The 17,500-nt window shown below is 37.9% G+C and overlaps 2 protein-coding genes across 3 annotated transcripts in view; both read left to right on the forward strand.

The window, feature by feature from the left end:
• Positions 1–7,716, forward strand: part of spg11 (SPG11 vesicle trafficking associated, spatacsin) — a 71,272-nt gene extending 63,556 nt beyond the window's left edge. Inside the window, exons 39-41 of the mRNA XM_056234948.1 lie at positions 423–578; positions 2,040–2,191; positions 7,260–7,716. Coding sequence (XP_056090923.1) covers positions 423–578; positions 2,040–2,191; positions 7,260–7,440 — 489 coding nt within the window. The 3' untranslated portion in view covers positions 7,441–7,716. The remainder of the gene's footprint in view (positions 1–422; positions 579–2,039; positions 2,192–7,259) is intronic.
• Positions 7,717–8,652: 936 nt separating this feature from the next.
• The window catches only part of LOC130070531 (neuronal acetylcholine receptor subunit alpha-7), a 30,788-nt gene continuing 21,940 nt past the window's right edge, over positions 8,653–17,500 (forward strand). The window contains exons 1-3 of one of the 2 annotated variants that reach the window (XM_056234950.1): positions 8,653–8,901; positions 11,951–12,090; positions 15,409–15,453. In XM_056234950.1, the coding sequence (XP_056090925.1) occupies positions 11,995–12,090; positions 15,409–15,453 (141 nt within the window). In that variant the 5' untranslated portion in view covers positions 8,653–8,901; positions 11,951–11,994. Of the gene's footprint in view, positions 8,902–9,792; positions 10,194–11,950; positions 12,091–15,408; positions 15,454–17,500 lie in introns of those variants that run through there. The other variant, XM_056234949.1, reaches the window with a different exon arrangement.

Genomic DNA, 17,500 nt, shown 5'->3' on the forward strand with positions numbered 1-17,500 from the left:
TGAGCATTACATTTCCAACTTGATCTTGAAATCTTGAATGCTTTTAAAGCACAGACTGAAGTTTGGTCTCTTTTCTAAGACGACACTTGGCAGATTATTGCTGAAGTGAAAAAAAGTTTTGAAAAGTGAACCAAAAAAAATACAGAATTTTACGTTCATTGTTATGAAAAATGCAAAAATACTATTTTCAATTTTTATATGAAATATATATGTTCAAAAACATGTTTTACTCTAAAACTGTGAGAAAATCAAAGCCATAAATCTAAACAAGTCGTGCTCCAAATTAAAGCTTGATATCTCAGTAAATGAGCGTTCAGTGAGAGTGTGTGGCTGCAGTACCGAACGCTTCCACTAGAGGAAACTCGTCTCACATCCATTAGTGCAGTTTTCTTTAATGTGTGTGTGTGTGTGTGTGGTTTCAGGACTCGTGTGTGCGTCAGGCGGTGAAGTGTGTGAAACTGGCCAAACTGGTGACGCTCCAATTGCACTTTCTGAATCACGGACAGGACCAGCGCGTGGTGAATCTGCCTCCGTCAGACATCCAGAACACCATCGTGTCGTTGCCCCGCTGTTACCAGGTCTCACTCACTCCACAGTTATTCATAACAGCATGATGATCTCAGACACACTTTCTCCTGTGAAACACTCACAGAGGTTTTAGATAAAACCGTCTGCTAAATGAGTAAATGTAAATGTTTTTAGAAGGATGTTCAACGCTTACTAGAGAAATTAATAAACAAAGATAAATGAATAAATAAATAAAATATAAAATAAATAAAAATATGAAGAGAAATGCATATTCTTTTTTTTCTTTTATAAAATATAAAAAAATAGTTTCAAAACGACAAATTTTATTTTTATTTATTTCTCTTCATTTTTTTTTCTCTTCATGTTTTATTTGTTTATTTTCAAATTTGATTATTATTTTCTTTTAATATTTTATTAATTTCTCTTTATTTATTTCTCTTCATGTTAATTTATTTCTCTTCATATTTATTTATTTCTCTTCATAAATTATTTGTTTGTTTATTTTATTTTGTCTCTTAGTGTTTTATTTATGTCTCCTCATATTTATTTATTTCTCTGCATTTTTTGTATTTAATTCTCTTGAAAGTGTATTTATTCATGTAATTATTTATTTATTTAATTCTCCTCATAATTTATTTATGGATTAATATCTCTTCATGTTTATTTATTTCCCCTCATATTTATTTATTTTCTCTTCGTGTTTATTTATTTATCTTCATGTTTTGCTGCATGTTTCACACCGTGACAGTAGACATGGCAGCTGGAATGACATTTAATTATTAACACACAAACAATAAATATAAATGTATTGGTAAATGTTGAGAATAACATTAATAAATGCTATTAAGAAGTATTTTTCATTTTTAGTTTATACCATTGTCAGATAACTAATATTAATAAATGAAACCTTATTGTAAAGTGTTACCAGAAAATGTAATTGCGACTTTTTATAGTGAGAATTTACATAAAAAGTCAGAATGAATGACCGTATTTCTTGTTTTCTTTTGTGTGTGTGTGTGTGTGTCTCTGTCTGTCTGTCTGTCTGACTGTCTGTGTGTGTGTGTGTGTGTCTGTCTCTGTTTGTCTGTGTGTGTGTGTGTGTGTGTGTGTGTCTGTTTCTGTTTCTGTCTCTGTCTGTGTGTGTCTGTCTGTGTGTGTGTGTGTGTGTCTGTCTCTTTTTGTCTGTCTGTCTGTGTGTGTGTGTGTGTGTGTGTGTGTGTGTGTGTGTGTGTGTCGCTCTGTGTCTGTCTGTCTGTGTGTGTGTCTCTGTGTGTGTGTGTGTGTCTGTGTCTGTGTCTGTGTGTGTGTGTGTGTGTGTGTGTGTCTGTGTCTGTCTGTCTTTCTGTCTGTCTGTGTGTGTGTGTGTTTGTGTTTGTGTGTATCTGTCTGTCTATCTATCTGTCTGTCTGTCTGTGTGTGTGTGTGTGTGTGTGTGTGTGTCTGTGTGTGTCTGTGTCTGTGTGTATCTGTCTGTCTGTCTGTCTATCTGTCTGTCTGTGTGTGTGTGGCAGGCGTTCGTGTTGGCCGAAGCGTACGACTTCAGTCCGGACTGGGCCGATCTCCTCTATCAGAAGGTCGTCCTGAACGGAGAGTTCCTCTATCTGGAGGAGTTTAAGCGGCACCGGTCGCTGAGCGCCGGCCTGTTCCACGACATCTCCAAAAAGTAGGCGGAACCGTTTCTGTCAGGATATTCTGAACTATTGATTAGTGTAATAGCAAATTTATTCATTAAACAATCATCAAAGCGTAAGAGACAGTCTGAGAATTAAAAATGATTTATTTCTTATAAGAAAGGTTCAATTGTCCCACAGAGGTAGTCAATGTACAGTCTGCGAGGCAAATGAGACGCAGGAGAGAGGGGGAGAGTAGTTTTTATACAGCTTATCTCAAGGTCTGTTCGTCTACCATAGATGGACTAATGTTCAGTTCTCTCTTGTCAGGAAATAGTAATAATAACCTGAACTTTAGGGTTTGGTCATGCTCTTTCTCTCACTCTAAAACCGGCCTGTACTTTGACCTTTGGGGTCAAAGTCCACCCGTCTCTCCCCGTCCTCTCATCTCACCTGCTCGCCTCAATCAGCAGTAGCAGCACTTATTGGTTTGGAAGAGATGGGAATAATTCTGCCATAACAATTAGCTTTCTGGAATACTTTTATCGGTCACTGGTGTCATTATGAAATCAAATATTTGTAAATTAAAGGGGTCATGACATGAGAAACCAAATTTGCCTTGATCTTTTGGTATTTAAGAGGTCTTTGTACCATTAAAACCTCCTGCAAGTTTCATAGCTTAAGACGTCCTCCCCATTATAAACGAACCATTTATTTAATCAAGCTCTAAATACAGCTCGTTCTAGATCCTTTGAACTAAGTGACGTCACGGTACGAAGTGACGTATCAGTCGTTTGCATATGACCGCCTCCAGCGCAAGACAACTACGCCTCATTTGACATCATCGCATGCGTTGACGTGCAACGAGGGGGTCTGTTTACAAGATGACTGCGATGCCACGCAGATGTGCTGTTCCTAGCTGTGGACAAACAACATGTTTGAATGCTGCCGAACGAACCAGTCGTCAGGGAAAGCAGTTGGATGCTGTTTATTTGCAGCATATGCAGCCCGCCAAAGCCTTATTTGTTCGGTGAGTGATGTAGATGAGTGTGACAGGGCGCATGTTACTGAAAGAACGAGCAGAGAGAGAGAGAGAGCCCCGGCCGCGCGCACGCCTTCATACTGTCTTGCTCTCCCTCTCTCTCTCCCTCGCGCATATGAATCAAAATCAGTTGAGAATTGACACGATGGTAAAAGATCGGAAGACCGAAGTTTCACGTGGCGGAGCATTGTGTAGCCTACATGTGATACAAAATGATTAAATAATTTATGCATAAGCAGCACTGACGTTAGCCAATCATAACAATGGGCGTTAACACTGAACTCTTAAAGGGGAAACACCCCCAAAACAGACTGTTTGAATCAGAGGGGGAGAAACAGGGTGGGAAAAGGTCATAAATCACTACATTTTAAAAGTTTTTTTGTACAAAAAACTGTAGTAATACTATAATTGCACATAAGGGAACATAATAAAACAAAACAAAAAACCATGTCATGACCCCTTTAAATCAAATAATACACACGATAAAATGGTTTTTACTCAAATGTCATATAATATTGATTAATAATGAAAAAATAATGATAATATTTTAGATAATTGTAGAATATAAATATATTTTATTATGTAGTAATTTGTATTACTACTTGATTGTAATTGGTCAATGGTGTTGATTTTGAGTTAAAAAACGAATAAAATAATACATCAAATAATTATTATTTTATATTATTATATCATATAAATACTTATCTAAATATATTGTGATTGTGTTTTAATTAGTATATTGTGTCAAGTATATTAGTACTTAAAAGTACTCAAGTTCTTAATTAGTCAAGTATTTCTAAATGACATAAAAAAATAAAAGTAACTCCCATAGTAAAGTTATTTCAACTCAAATATTATATTTATATATCATATTATATGTATGTAAAGGATACATCATGCAGATGCAGTGGGACACATCCTCAGTGATGTATCCTGGGGTCATTGGGTGTTTCGGGTCTTTCAACATCAGACACCCTCGCCCCGGGCGACCCGGCCGGAGTTGATCAGACCCCGCAGCAATTGCCCACGGTTCTGCCCTCTTAATCCAAACCCACCTAGTGGCTTTCTCTGCAGCTTCGGTTGCGGATCTGATCGCCTTTCTCTTAGCTTCACCTGTGATGCCTTGGATTTTAAACACGTTGCAGAGTGATCGCCCTGCAAATCCTCTACAGCCCCCCTCCAGAGGCTCACAACGGGCTTGCCAGCCCTGCCTCCTACACTCTTCAACTAGCTCCTGGTACTTGGCGCTCTTTCTCTCATTGGCTTCGTCCATGCGCTCTTCCCAAGGCACAGTGAGCTCCAATAAGATCAATTGCTTGGTAGAATCTGAGACACAATAATCATGTCTGGACGAAGCCTTGTGGATATTATTCTGGTTAGGATCTTTAGCTGTTTACCAAGATCCACTTCCAGTTGCCAATCAGTGGCAGTAGTGAGGAGGCCAGACTTTGCTCTGGGTTGTGGAAGGGCTTTCTCTCTGGCTCTGAGAAACTTGATGGTCCTTGATTTGTGGTGGCCCTTGATGGTATTAATGGTTGTGGCTATGCTCTCAGCAACTGCCTTAAGCACCTGGTCGTGGGCTTTTGGACCGCTACTAAGAAGATGCTCTAGGTACCCCCTCTCCTGGATGAAGGGGACAGGAAGGTGTCTTAATTTTGCCCCAGATGTAGAGGTTTGCTGGACTTGGTAGGACATCGTAGACAGTTTGGACTAAGAACCTGATACGATGGAAGTCTCCTTTCCAGATGTCGGCCCAGGTGATCTTACGTTGCCGAACATTTTCCCATTTAGTCCAAGCTCCTTGCTGTCCCATTCCCACCATCCTGCTAGCTCTGACTTCCTCCACGCCTGCCCCCACTTCCTCCTGAACAAGGTGTTGACGCTCTTTACCTTGAGCATTGTCAACTCTTGTTACCGGTAAGTAGCCAAAGCCTGCACGCCCTGTTTCAATGGGGCCCACCAGTGCCTTTTGCCTCAGCCGTGACTCAGCCACCTGTATGCCAGCTGCTGCCACCTTTGGGTCCCTGGACTCTCTATACCAGGGTTCCTCAAACTCGGCCCACTGTCCTGCGGAGTTTGATCTCCAACCCTGATCAAACACACCTACCTGTGAGTTTCTAGGGATCCTGAAGACCTTGATTAGCTTGATCAGGGTTGGAGCTAAACTCTGCAGGGACAGTGGCCCTCCAGGACCGAGTTTGAGGAACCCTGCTCTATACTGCCATGTTTCCCCTGTTCTTGACACCATGAACTCCTCAGAAAGGCTGTTAATTGGGATTTGCAGGACATTGCTGGTGCCGTACAAAGCAGCACTGCTCAGACTGCGAGGTAACCCAAGCCATGTACGCAGATAGCTGCTGATCTTTCTCTCCAGGGCCTCTACAGTTGTTATGGGCACTTCGTACATCAGCCGGGGCCGCAAGATCCGGGGCTGGACAGAATGCTGGTAAATCCAGGCCTTGGACTTCCAGGTAGACCTGATTTGTCCACCCTGCTAAGCCGAGACTCAAGCTCTTTGGTTTTCTGGATGGAGGCAGAATCTTTGAGGCTACAGTCGAAGAGCTTCCCGAGGCTCTTGATTGTCTTCTTAGTAATGGACGGGATGGTGACTCCGGCCAGTGAAAATTGAAACTTGTCCACTACTTTCCCCCTTTTGAGCACTAGTGACCTTGATTTTACTAGTTTAAAGCTCATCCTTTCCCAGTTGATGAGTTTCTCTAGCCCTTGGAGAATCCACCTGCTGCCCGGTACGGATGTAAATGGTAAATGGAAAGCGCTTTCACAGACCCAATGGCCACCAAAGCGCTTTACATTTTGCCTCACATTCACCCATTCATACACCGACGGCGGTGTCAGCCATGCAAGGCGCCATCCAGCTCGTCAGGGGCAGCTGGGGTTAGGTGTCTTGCTCATGGACACCTCGACACTTGGTCAGGTGGAACCGGGGATTGAACCACCAACCTTCCGGTTTGTAGACAACCTACATGAACCACTGAGTCGCTCTCCAGATTTCATCAAAGGGCCTCTGCACTTTACCTCTGCCGACTTCACAATAATGTTCATGGCAAGGGCGAAGAGAATGACTGAGATGGTACAACGTGTAATTATGCCTTTCTCTAACCGATGCCAGTCTGATGCATCTGACCCAGTGGTGGCTCCTAACCTGAACTTGCTGTAATAATCCAGTATACGGTCCGGGATTTAGCTGGGAACATAATGTCGCTAGAGGGCAAGCACAATGAGATTGTGTGGTATGGAGCCATATGCATTAGCAAGGTCCAACCATAACATTGAAAGGTCTTCACGAGCCTCCCTAATGAGTTGTGTGATGACTCCCGTGTGTCCCAAACAGCCAGGCACTCCCGGGATTCCACCCTTCTGAACAGAGGTATCAATATAGTTGTTCTTCAAGAGGTACTCCATTAAGCCCCGTTCACACTACAAGCGACAAAGCGACACCGTTCATTTCAATGGGGAGCGGGCGATTTCCAGCGACACGGGCGACAGCGACCGGATGGGGCGTGTCTGGCGACGCAACAAAGTTGAGATCTGTTTAACTTTATTATTTTTACAGATTTTTATTTATTATTATGTCATATAAATATAAAGGTCTAATATTTGTAAATGAAATAAATACACAATAAAACATAATAATTAAATAAACTCAAACTCATAAATATAATATACTATAATACGATATATAAAATTATAATAGTAAATATTTTTTTTATATATGTAGTATTTTTATCATTGCTTTATTGTAATTGGTCAATGCCATTTTGGTTAAAAACAATATTAATAATTATAATAATACAATTATTTCACAAAAAAAATATTTTATAATATAATATAATGAATGCATTATTATTAATTTTAAGTAGCCAAAGTTGCTTTGTGTCACCGTCTGTACATTTATTCCTTAGTTGTTATATAAAATATTCAGTCTAGACATGTACCTGAAGAGTTATTTCTCCGTGTGCATTCCCAAGACATGTTTTTTCTGTCATGCTTATATTTCATATGGCCATCTAGAGTTGCTCAGAATAGATAATTTGTGATATGTTTAATGTGTTGTGCAGAATGTGTCATCAGAAGTGTCCGGCGAGCTCCAGTCAGAATCTGAAGAAGCTTCTGTCTCACTGCGAGGACGTTTACACACACTATAAAGTGGCGTACGAGCACCAGTTCCTGGACGTGGCCAACATGCTTCTGCAGGACTCCCGGAGCAACAGCTTCCTCAACGACCGGCTCGGCACCTGACACATCAATAATCATAATCATAATAATAATCAACATGCGTCTGCAGGACTCCCGGAGCAACAGCTTCCTCAACGACCGGCTCGGCACCTGACACAACAATAATCATAATCATAATAATAATCAACATGCGTCTGCAGGACTCCCGGAGCAACAGCTTCCGGCTCGGCTCCTGACGGGAAAACTTCATCCTCACCTTTCAATATGACAAAATATGGACACAAATCAAAACGAAATTTCCTGTGATTCATTTCCAGTAAAAATTAATTTAAAAAATTTGACCATTTTCAGACGTCTATGTTCGTGTCGTGAAGTTCTCTCCCCATTAACACTGTAAACACTGTTTCCCTGATGAAGTGAGTTGTCCTTAAAACAAGAACACATATTTCCCAGTGAAGACAGAAATTAACTTCAATCAAAGGGAAAACAAGATTCTTTTTTTACTCCGTTGGCAGATATTTGTTCTTGTTTTTAGCAACAAAAATATAATTGTGATTTATTTTTTTTATTTTTTTAAATAAGACTTAATATTGTGTCTTGAATGCTTGATTGTAATTGGTCAGTCGTGTCATTATAATAAAATATAATATGTTATTAATATAGTATTTAGTTTATTCTACCTGATTGCAATTGGTCAGTGATGTCATTATAAAATATAATATTTTATTATAGTATTTTTTATTACTACTTGATTGTAATCGGTCAGTGGTCTCATAATAAAACAATAAAATATATTTTATTAATATAGTGATTTTTATTAATGCTTGATTATAAGTGGTCAGTGGTGTTATTATAATAAAATATAATATTTTATTAATATTGTGATTTTTATTACTACTTGATTATAATCGGTCAATGGTGTCATTACAAAAAAACATAATAAAATATCATTTATTAATATACCGGTAGTAATTTTTTATTACTACTTGATTGTAATCGGTCACTGGTGTCATTTTGGAGTAACATTTGTAAATTAAATAAATATTACAAGTAATAAAACAATACACCATGTAATCTAGCATCTCCAGTAAATGTATTTTGATTGAAGAATGTTTAGATATTTGTCCTGGAAACTCTGAGGAAGAACATCATTGTTTTTCAGTGTAATGACTCTCGTTAGGAAACTACAGTAATCATGATGACATAATGAGTTGTTTCTCACTCTGGTGTTTTACTCGTGTGTGTGTGTGTGTGTGTGTGTGTGTGTGTGTGTGTGTGTGTGTGTGTGTGTGTGTGTGTGTGTGTGTGCTGCTGATCTGCAGTTGAGGAGCGTCAGCACCAGATGTCTCTCCTGACTCTCACTTCAGCACTTTATATCAGTGTGTGTTACAGTCTGAATGAGTTTAATCACAGCTGCTGTGAGGGATACTGAGACTGATGGGAATACACAGAGACAAATCAATGATTAAACGATTTATGTCCATCACCCTAAAAATAGGCAACCGCTCGAGACCAAATTTACAGGTACAGTTCAACATGCATATACAACTATGTAAAATAATAGCATATTGCCATGCATTTAAAATAGCAGGATTTTATAATGCATACTGTAAAGTTAAAAGCATTTATTGTGCATCTGAAACTATAATATTTAAAATATCCAATAAGGCAAATAAAATATCTTTTTTTTTATTTAATTTTATAAATATAGTTTTAGTATTTTTTAAACATTATTAAAAAAGTTAAATGTTGAAAAAATATTTTAAATAATTTAAAACCCGAATTGCAAAATAAGAGCATGTTTAATAGTGATCGCAGACTGAAAACATACACAATATATTTCTTTGATTTACAAGCTTTAAAACTAGATGCTCCTCTCCTCTTCCCAGAGAACTGAATCATCTCTAAAAGCTTGTAAAAGTAGCTGATGTTGTTTATTAAACCTTTGGGTTTGCCAGTAATATGATATAGGAGACATAAGTTATGAGTCTCGCAGAAAAAGGAAGACTTTAATTGTGTCTGATGAGATTATATGATAGTTTAACCTCACGACACAGACTGTTATCTCTAATGGGCCGAACACTGAGTTACAGCGGGAATAAAACTCCTCAAACAACAGCATCTAATGCTCTGTAAGTGTTTATTGATTATGTTCACATTTTGCTAACATTCCAATTAAGTCATCAAAACCTTATTTCTGAATGTTCTCTGAACGTCTATTCTGCTTTCAATGTTTGTTTTTAGTGATGCGAATGTTAAGGGAACATGAACATTCCATTTTAGAATTCTGAATTCATTGTGGGATGCTACTTTTGAATGTTCTATCAGATAACTTCGAACGAACGTTCCATTGCCGTTGACAGAACGTTAGCTGAAGTTCTGAGAGCGTTTGGAACCCTCCTTTGTTGTAATGCAGTGCCGTTCACTGTAACGTGACTGAAGTGTCCTCGTTTGGTATTTTTGTCTTGTTAATTTCACAGTTAGTAGTTTTATTCCAGTTCTCCAGATTGACTGATGCACGCGTGCTGTTTAAGCGTCGCGTCAGAAGCGATCAGAGATCAGTCGCAGTCGCAGTCGGGGACGCGCAGATCACACGCTGCTTTCAGTCTCATCACGCGCGCACCCGCGGCTTTATCTGTCCGCTTCATGCGCGCGGGGTTTTTAACGCGCGCTCGTGTCTCCATGCGGTCCGCGTCACTGAGCGTATAGCCGCGCGTTGTAGCCTCGCGTCGCGTTGAGTCTCGGTGTTCTCTCGTCAGTCATGAGCTCCTGCGACCGGACACTGACTCTGCTGACCGCTGCCCTCCTCATACACGGTACCGGGACATTTACACTCACTGTTGATGATGTTATGTTATGTTATGTTATGTTATGTTATGTTATGTTATGTTATGTTATGTTATGTTATGTTATGTTATGTTATGTTAGTGTACAAGGGCAGTACTATGATACATTAGTAGCATCATTAATTAGCCTAGGCTACTGTACATGATCCTTCAAAGAATACCATGTTACTGCAATCAAAGTATCATTACTTAATCAAAAAACATGGAATCCATCCATTCATTCATCAACATTTGTTTATTTATGTATTTATTTGAATCTCCTGTGAGTTTTGTTTCTGTAGAGTTTGAACTAAAGTAAGCAGATGTTTGATCACTCTGAATTTGTTTCTGCGTGTGTGTGTGTGTGAGAGAGAGAGAGAGAGAGAGAGAGAGAGAGAGAGAGAGAGAGAGAGAGAGAGAGAGAGAGAGAGAGAGAGAGAGAGAGAGAGAGAGAGAGAGTGTGTGCGCGCGTGTGTGTGTGTGTGTGTTTTCTGAAGATCTTGGAACTGAAGCAGGTTTGTTTCCACCCACAGATCCACTACAAAATGACTGTGATCATCATGTTTTTAATAACCTGATTCTACTAAGATCTCAATTGATTTCCATTCAAGTCCAGAGAGACCGGTTCAGTCAGACGTGATTCTCCTGAACGTAAAGCTCTTCAGAAAGACTCAGCAAACAGTGTCACTGTCCTTTGACTTTCTTTTGCTCTCAAGCCGTCTGTTCTGACTGATTCCAGTCATTGTTCTTTGATTTGTTGTTCTGACCTTTACTTCTCGATTGAATATTCATATTCATCCTGCAGGAAATGATTGATTGATTTTGCAGTTTGAATGCTGATGGTTGTGTGTCATGTGTGTCGTGTGTTACGTGTCATGTGTCGTGTGTTGTGTGTTACATGTCATGTGTTGTGTGTCATGTTTTGTGTGTTGTGTGTCGTGTGTCGTGTGTTGTGTGTTATGTGTTGTGTGTTGTGTTATGTGTCATGTGTTATGTGTTGTGTCGTTTGTTGTGTCATGTGTCGTGTTTTGTGTGTTGTGTGTCGTGTGTCATGTGTGTTGTTGTTGTGTGTCGTGTGTTGTTGTGTTGTGTCGTGTTTTGTGTGTTGTTGTGTTGTGTGTTGTTGTGTTGTGTGTTGTTGTTGTGTGTCGTGTGTTGTTGTGTTGTGTCGTGTTTTGTGTGTTGTGTGTGTCGTGTCGTGTCGTGTGTCGTGTGTTGTGTGTTGTGTGTGGGTCAGACAGTCTCTCGGGGAACGCTCAGTGTAATTGAACGTTCTCAGTGAATTAAAGCTTCTTCATTTAAAAGCAGCTCAATCTAGAGAGAGCTTCAGCATCAGTCCTGAGAAGACTTAACAAAACAGTTCAAAGCTGAGAACTCTGGGACACATTCAGACAGAATTCAGATCAATTTGATTATTTTAAGGTGTTCGTTAAATTCTACTGACAGGACAGTCGAACTCTTCCAGATGAGAACCGGTTTGAGGATCTGGATTTGGTGGTTTAAAACTGAAAATAGGTCAAGAATTGTGTGTGTGTGTGTGTGTGTGTGTGTGTGTGTGTGTGTGTGTGTGTGTGTGTGTGTGTGTGTGTGTGTGTGTGTGTGTGTGTGTGTGTGTGTGTTCAGTATAAAAAACAATATGTCTATGGAAAGTCCCCATAAAACATTAAAACCCAACGTTTGTGTGTGTGTGTGTGTGTGTGTGTGTGTGTGTGTGTGTGTGTGTGTGTGTGTGTGTGTGTGTGTGTCAGTCTCTCTGCAGGGCGAGCACCAGCGACGGCTGTACAAAGACTTAATGAGAAACTACAACCCTCTGGAACGACCCGTTTATAACGACTCGCACTCGCTCACTGTGCACTTCAGCTTCAGTCTGATGCAGATCATGGACGTGGTGAGTAAACACACACACACACACACACTTCAATCAGAACACATTTAACTTTGGACAGGACTTGATTTTACACATTAGGGTTTGATTGGATGGTGAAATGTTATGATGTAATGATGTTATTGGTTGATAGTATTTTGCCCCGCCTACTTGGATTTTATTTAATCCTAATGCATTTCAGACAGAAAGTCCTAATTTAATATAAAAATGTGATTTAATGTGACATTTAATGTGACAATCACATTAAAAATTTAATGTGATTATCATATTAAATTATGTTTTATTAACAAAGTTCGGGTGGAACGCGTTCAAATGCTCTATCCAATCAGCATGAGAGGAGGCCTATGTATATGTATATACGCAGCCGACTCGCCTATGAATATAGGAAAATTATGAAATTTGGTACACTTGTAGTGATAGTCATGAATAGTAATCTGACCAATTTTGGACTCTACAGCGCCACCACCAGTTCAAAAATCCACTTTTCTAAACTTTTCTAACTTTTGAACCCTTTGATCAAGAAAAATTAGACTTAGTACACCTGATTCCTCTCTTCATGCTGATCGCATTCCAGATGGTCTCAGATGATCTTTGGACCAATCTGCACAGACATAATTTTTATTCATATTTGTTCAAAAGTTAGGATGTTGCAAACTTAACTAGGTTGACCCGAAATTGGTTCAGAGGCTGTATCTTGGCCAAACTTTGATCAATCAAAACGAAAATTGGTACGTTTCATCTGAACCATGATCTGAGTGTCCGTACCAAATTTGGGAACAGCGCCACCTACAGGTCATGAGATCTGAAAAATGTATTTTTTTGCCAATAACTTTTGAACAGTTTGAAAATCCTGATGCACCCCTTGACCAACTCCTCACTCCGCTGGTTCCTAACCGAAATGATATTATTGAATTGTTTGATGATATTATGATGAATATTCAGTTCTGTCTGAACATCTTAAACCAGCCTAAACTGGTTTGCTGGTCTTAGCTAGTGGTCTGTTTAATGGGTTCAGAAGGGGTTCGGGCACTTTTTATTCAGAGGGTATCTGTGGTGAGTGAAAAACCTCACAAAAATATCAGATATGAATAGATAATTGGAATTGAGCAGTTTGGCATGTGGTGTCAGATCGAACAAAAATGTTTATATTTTATAGATAATTTCAGCTAAGACTTCTGTTATTTACATTCAGACTTTTTTATCCAAAGCAACCTAAAATTGAGGAATCCAGCAAGAAAATATCTTTTTAATGGTCTTTTGGTTGCAATATAATATATATTTGGTGGCTGAGGAAACCGTGTGTGTGTGTGTGAGTGAATTTTGAATATTAATGAGATAAATGAAGTGGATCTGTTGACAGAGCTCATGGAGGAGAAGGTCTCTCTCTCTCTCTCTATTGCTCACTGTTGTCTCACTCCATCGCTCGACTACATAATGAGTTTGCTCAGCACACTATGATGTGAACTCATTAATGCTAGCCTGTGTTTAAGGAGCTCACGCTAATATGAAAATGATAACTCACATTTGCTCAGGTTTGAATTGCTGGCAAACATTGGGATTCACTCAGTTGAGTCTGGAGTGTGTGTGTATGTGTGTGCTGTAATGTTTGCAGGCTATAACCGTGACGCGTGTGTGTTCGGATGAGCGTGTGTGTGTGTGTGCTGGAGAGCTCAGCTGTGTTATGGCAGATGTTTTCAGCTGATCTGATGCGATTCAACAGCTGTGTTTAACCACCTTACAAACAGACTACCATTACTTCACTCTCTCTGTTGTTCTACTTCTAGTTACATATATAATATAGCTAATTTTAACTTGATTTTTATATACAATTTTATATATTTATTTATTTTTCCAAAAAAAATAATATTCTTTTGTTTATTCAAAATTATTTTATAAGCACTGACCTGAATTTATTTATTTATTTACTTAAAATTATTTTATATGCATTTACCTGTATTTATTTATTCAGCATGCTTATTTTTATTTATTCCATATTTTTATATATACTTTTTATATTTATTTATTAAAAGTTATATTTATTTCAACATTTATATATGCATATTAAATGTGTTTATTTTTTGTTCAAAATTATTTTATATATTTTTTTTTACCAAAATTATTTTCTATTCCTTTGTTTATTCAAAATTATTTTAAATGCCTTTACCTGAATTTATTTATTTATTTACTTGAAATGATTTTATATGCATATACCTGAATTTATTTATTTAATTATTCAGCATGCTTATTTTTATTGATTCCATATTTTTATATATACCTTTTATATTTATTGTATTTATGAAAAGTTATATTTATTTTATTTCAACATTTATATATGTATATTACATTAATTTATTGTATTTTTTGTTAAATTATTATTATTATTTTTTTATCAAAATGTATATTCGAAATTATTTTAATATTTATGTATTTACTTATTTGTTTGTTTTGATATTATTTTATATTTTATTGCAATATTTCTTAATATAATCAAATTTTATGATTGCTTTGTTTGCTTATTTTTTTATTTTATATTTTTTTATTTAGCCAAAATTATTTATTTATTTAAATTATATATTGACCTGAATTTATTCATTCATTCATTCATTTATATAAAATATTTTTTGTTATTTATTTATTACATTTTGTTTGTGTCCAAATAATAGTGATGGACGATGACAGTGCTAATGATGTGTTGTCAGACACTGATGTTCGCATCTATTTGGCACCAGGTGGAAATACACACTTTGATTAAGAGTGTTTCCACTCTCTGATGGAGCATTTGATGGAAATGAAAATCCATTTAGAGGGAGAGAAAGAGCCATGTCAGTTTCCAATCAAGATGTACACGAGCACAACTGAACCCATCTTTCTGACATCCAGACGCCATGCAGTATTTCTAAGTCCTGCAACCTTTTATAATGAGAGATCTGCAACCTATTTCATGCAGATTTCACAGCCACTGATCCGGTTGCGTGATTCGCAGTGATTATTTTTTGCTATTTCTGAAACCCTGTCCTGAAAATACACCTGACGCCACGACACCTGCTCATATCACCGCAGAGAAACCCTGCTTTTCTAATCAAACATCCCATCAAACACTCAGTTTACAGGAAAGAAGTACAAGAGTAATAAAACAATGATGTCAGACGATCTACATTCTCAATCGCCTCTCGAGCTCAAGCGGAGGAAAAGCCATGAATTACATCCGGTCCTTAAATAAGCTGTATATTACCAAGCAATCTCCCTGACATTTAGAGTCGATCTCAAGCGCTTTATGGCGTCTGAAGATGACGGCTGTTCTCTCTTGTGTTTTATTTCCAGGATGAGAAGAACCAGGTCCTGACAACCAACATCTGGCTTCAACTGGTAAAGCTCACTATCATGTGACCACCATATACTGACGTCATTTACATTACATTTATTTCAGATTAATAAAAACTGTAACTGGTCGTGTTGCATATCACATGATAGACTGTGCAATTGTTTGGGGTCGAAAAGATTTTTGGTAACACTTTACTTTGAAGGGGTGTGCATAAGACTGACATAACACCTTCATAATCATGACATGACACATGTCATGAACATGAAGGAGGGTTTATGCATGTTTATGACAACTGTCATTAAGTGTCATTCGCTCAATTATGACATTTTTTATGCAAATATGACATTGTTTGAGATGTTTTTGTTATGACAACTTGACATTACTAAGACAACATAAATTGTCATAAATATGTCATAAACATGACATAGCAGATTAATTATCTAACTTAAGACACCACTTAGCTTTATTGGTTAACATTACATGATTAAACTGTCATGTGGTTGGTTTTGACATTGGCTGTCATGAGGCATTATAATATGTCATGAATATTTTTCTTGAGCTCAACTACAGTGGTACACATTTAATTTGTCATTAACATGTTATAATGGCCTTATGACAGCCAATGTCAAAACCAACACCTGACACTTTAATGTAATGCTAACCCATAAAGCTAAGTGGTTTCTTAAGTTTGATAATTAATCTGCTATGTCATGTTTATGACATATTTATGACAGGTTGTAAAGTTGTCATAACAAAGACACTGACAGGTTATGAAGGATTGGTTTATGTCAAGGTGTCATAACAAAAACATCTCAAACAATGTCATATTTGCATTAAAAATGTCATAATTGAGCGAATGACACTTAATGACAGTTGTCATAAACATGCATAAACCCTCCTTCATATTCATGACATGTCATGTCAGTGTAATGAAGGTGTTATGTCAGTCTTATGCACTCCCCTTCAAGTGAAGTGTTACCAGATTTTTTAATGTTTTTGAAAGAGTCTCTTCTGCTCACAAAAGCTGCATTTATTTGATCAAAAATACAGTCCAGACATAGGCGTCATTTACGGGGGGGGGACGGGTGGGACATGTCCCCACCACTTTTTGCCAGGGTCGATATTGTCCCCACCACTTTTGAAACATCTCGCGTCACGGATGTACCAATACAAATAAAACATCTCCAGTTAACTAGCAGCATTCGTTTCATTCATTTGTTAAATAAGAGGCGATCTAGCGCTGAAATGTGTTGTCTTCACTCGGACGCGCGCTTCAATCCGTTGCAGAGATTCTATTCGTTCCAGAGAAATCACAATTCAAAATGCACACAAACGTGTCCCTGCTTCTCTGGGTTCTAATCCATCCGCACTCGTATAGTTTTTTTTCCCCCCTCATCAAAACCGATAATGTTTATCAGTGATAAAGTATATCAAGATTCTTGATATACAACCACTGATAAACATTAGGTTTTGATGAGGGAAAAAAATACTATACGAGTGCGGATTAGAAGCGTCAACCTCCGACACGCTTGGCAAATATTCCGCCACTGGACCATTACAGTACATAAGAGATGTAGGCGGATCTATGTATATATTCACGTAAAAATTCACGATACTAACAACATTATATTAGATCTCATTTTACGACCAATTAAATTTAAACCCAAAGTACCATCACATTTTTGGTCGGACATCATCACATCTTTGTATACATTTTTATTTATTTAAATCAGTAAGCTACAGGACATCGTCTTTCAAACCATGACCTGCGCGAAAGAGAAAAAAGAATGAATGCGTCATTGTACCCAGCACTTTTGAAAATGCCCTTCCGAATGCGTCTCTGTCCCCACCACATTTCAAACCAAACTGACGCCCATGAGTACAGATTATGTAATATTATTCTAATGTAAATCAGCTGTTTTCTATGTGAATATACAGTAAAGTGTAATTTATTCCTGTGATCAACAGCATTATTACTCCAGTCTTCAGTGTCACACGATCCCTCAGAAATCACTCTAATATGAGCATTTTGTTATTCAGGATTCTTTAATAATAGAAAGTTTAAAGGAACAGTATTTATTTGATATAGAA

The sequence above is a fragment of the Rhinichthys klamathensis genome, unplaced genomic scaffold, assembly GCF_029890125.1.
Source record: "Rhinichthys klamathensis goyatoka isolate OS25496 unplaced genomic scaffold, OSU_Roscu_1.1 h1tg000409l_1, whole genome shotgun sequence".
In the NCBI taxonomy this organism is placed as follows: domain Eukaryota; kingdom Metazoa; phylum Chordata; class Actinopteri; order Cypriniformes; family Leuciscidae; genus Rhinichthys; species Rhinichthys klamathensis.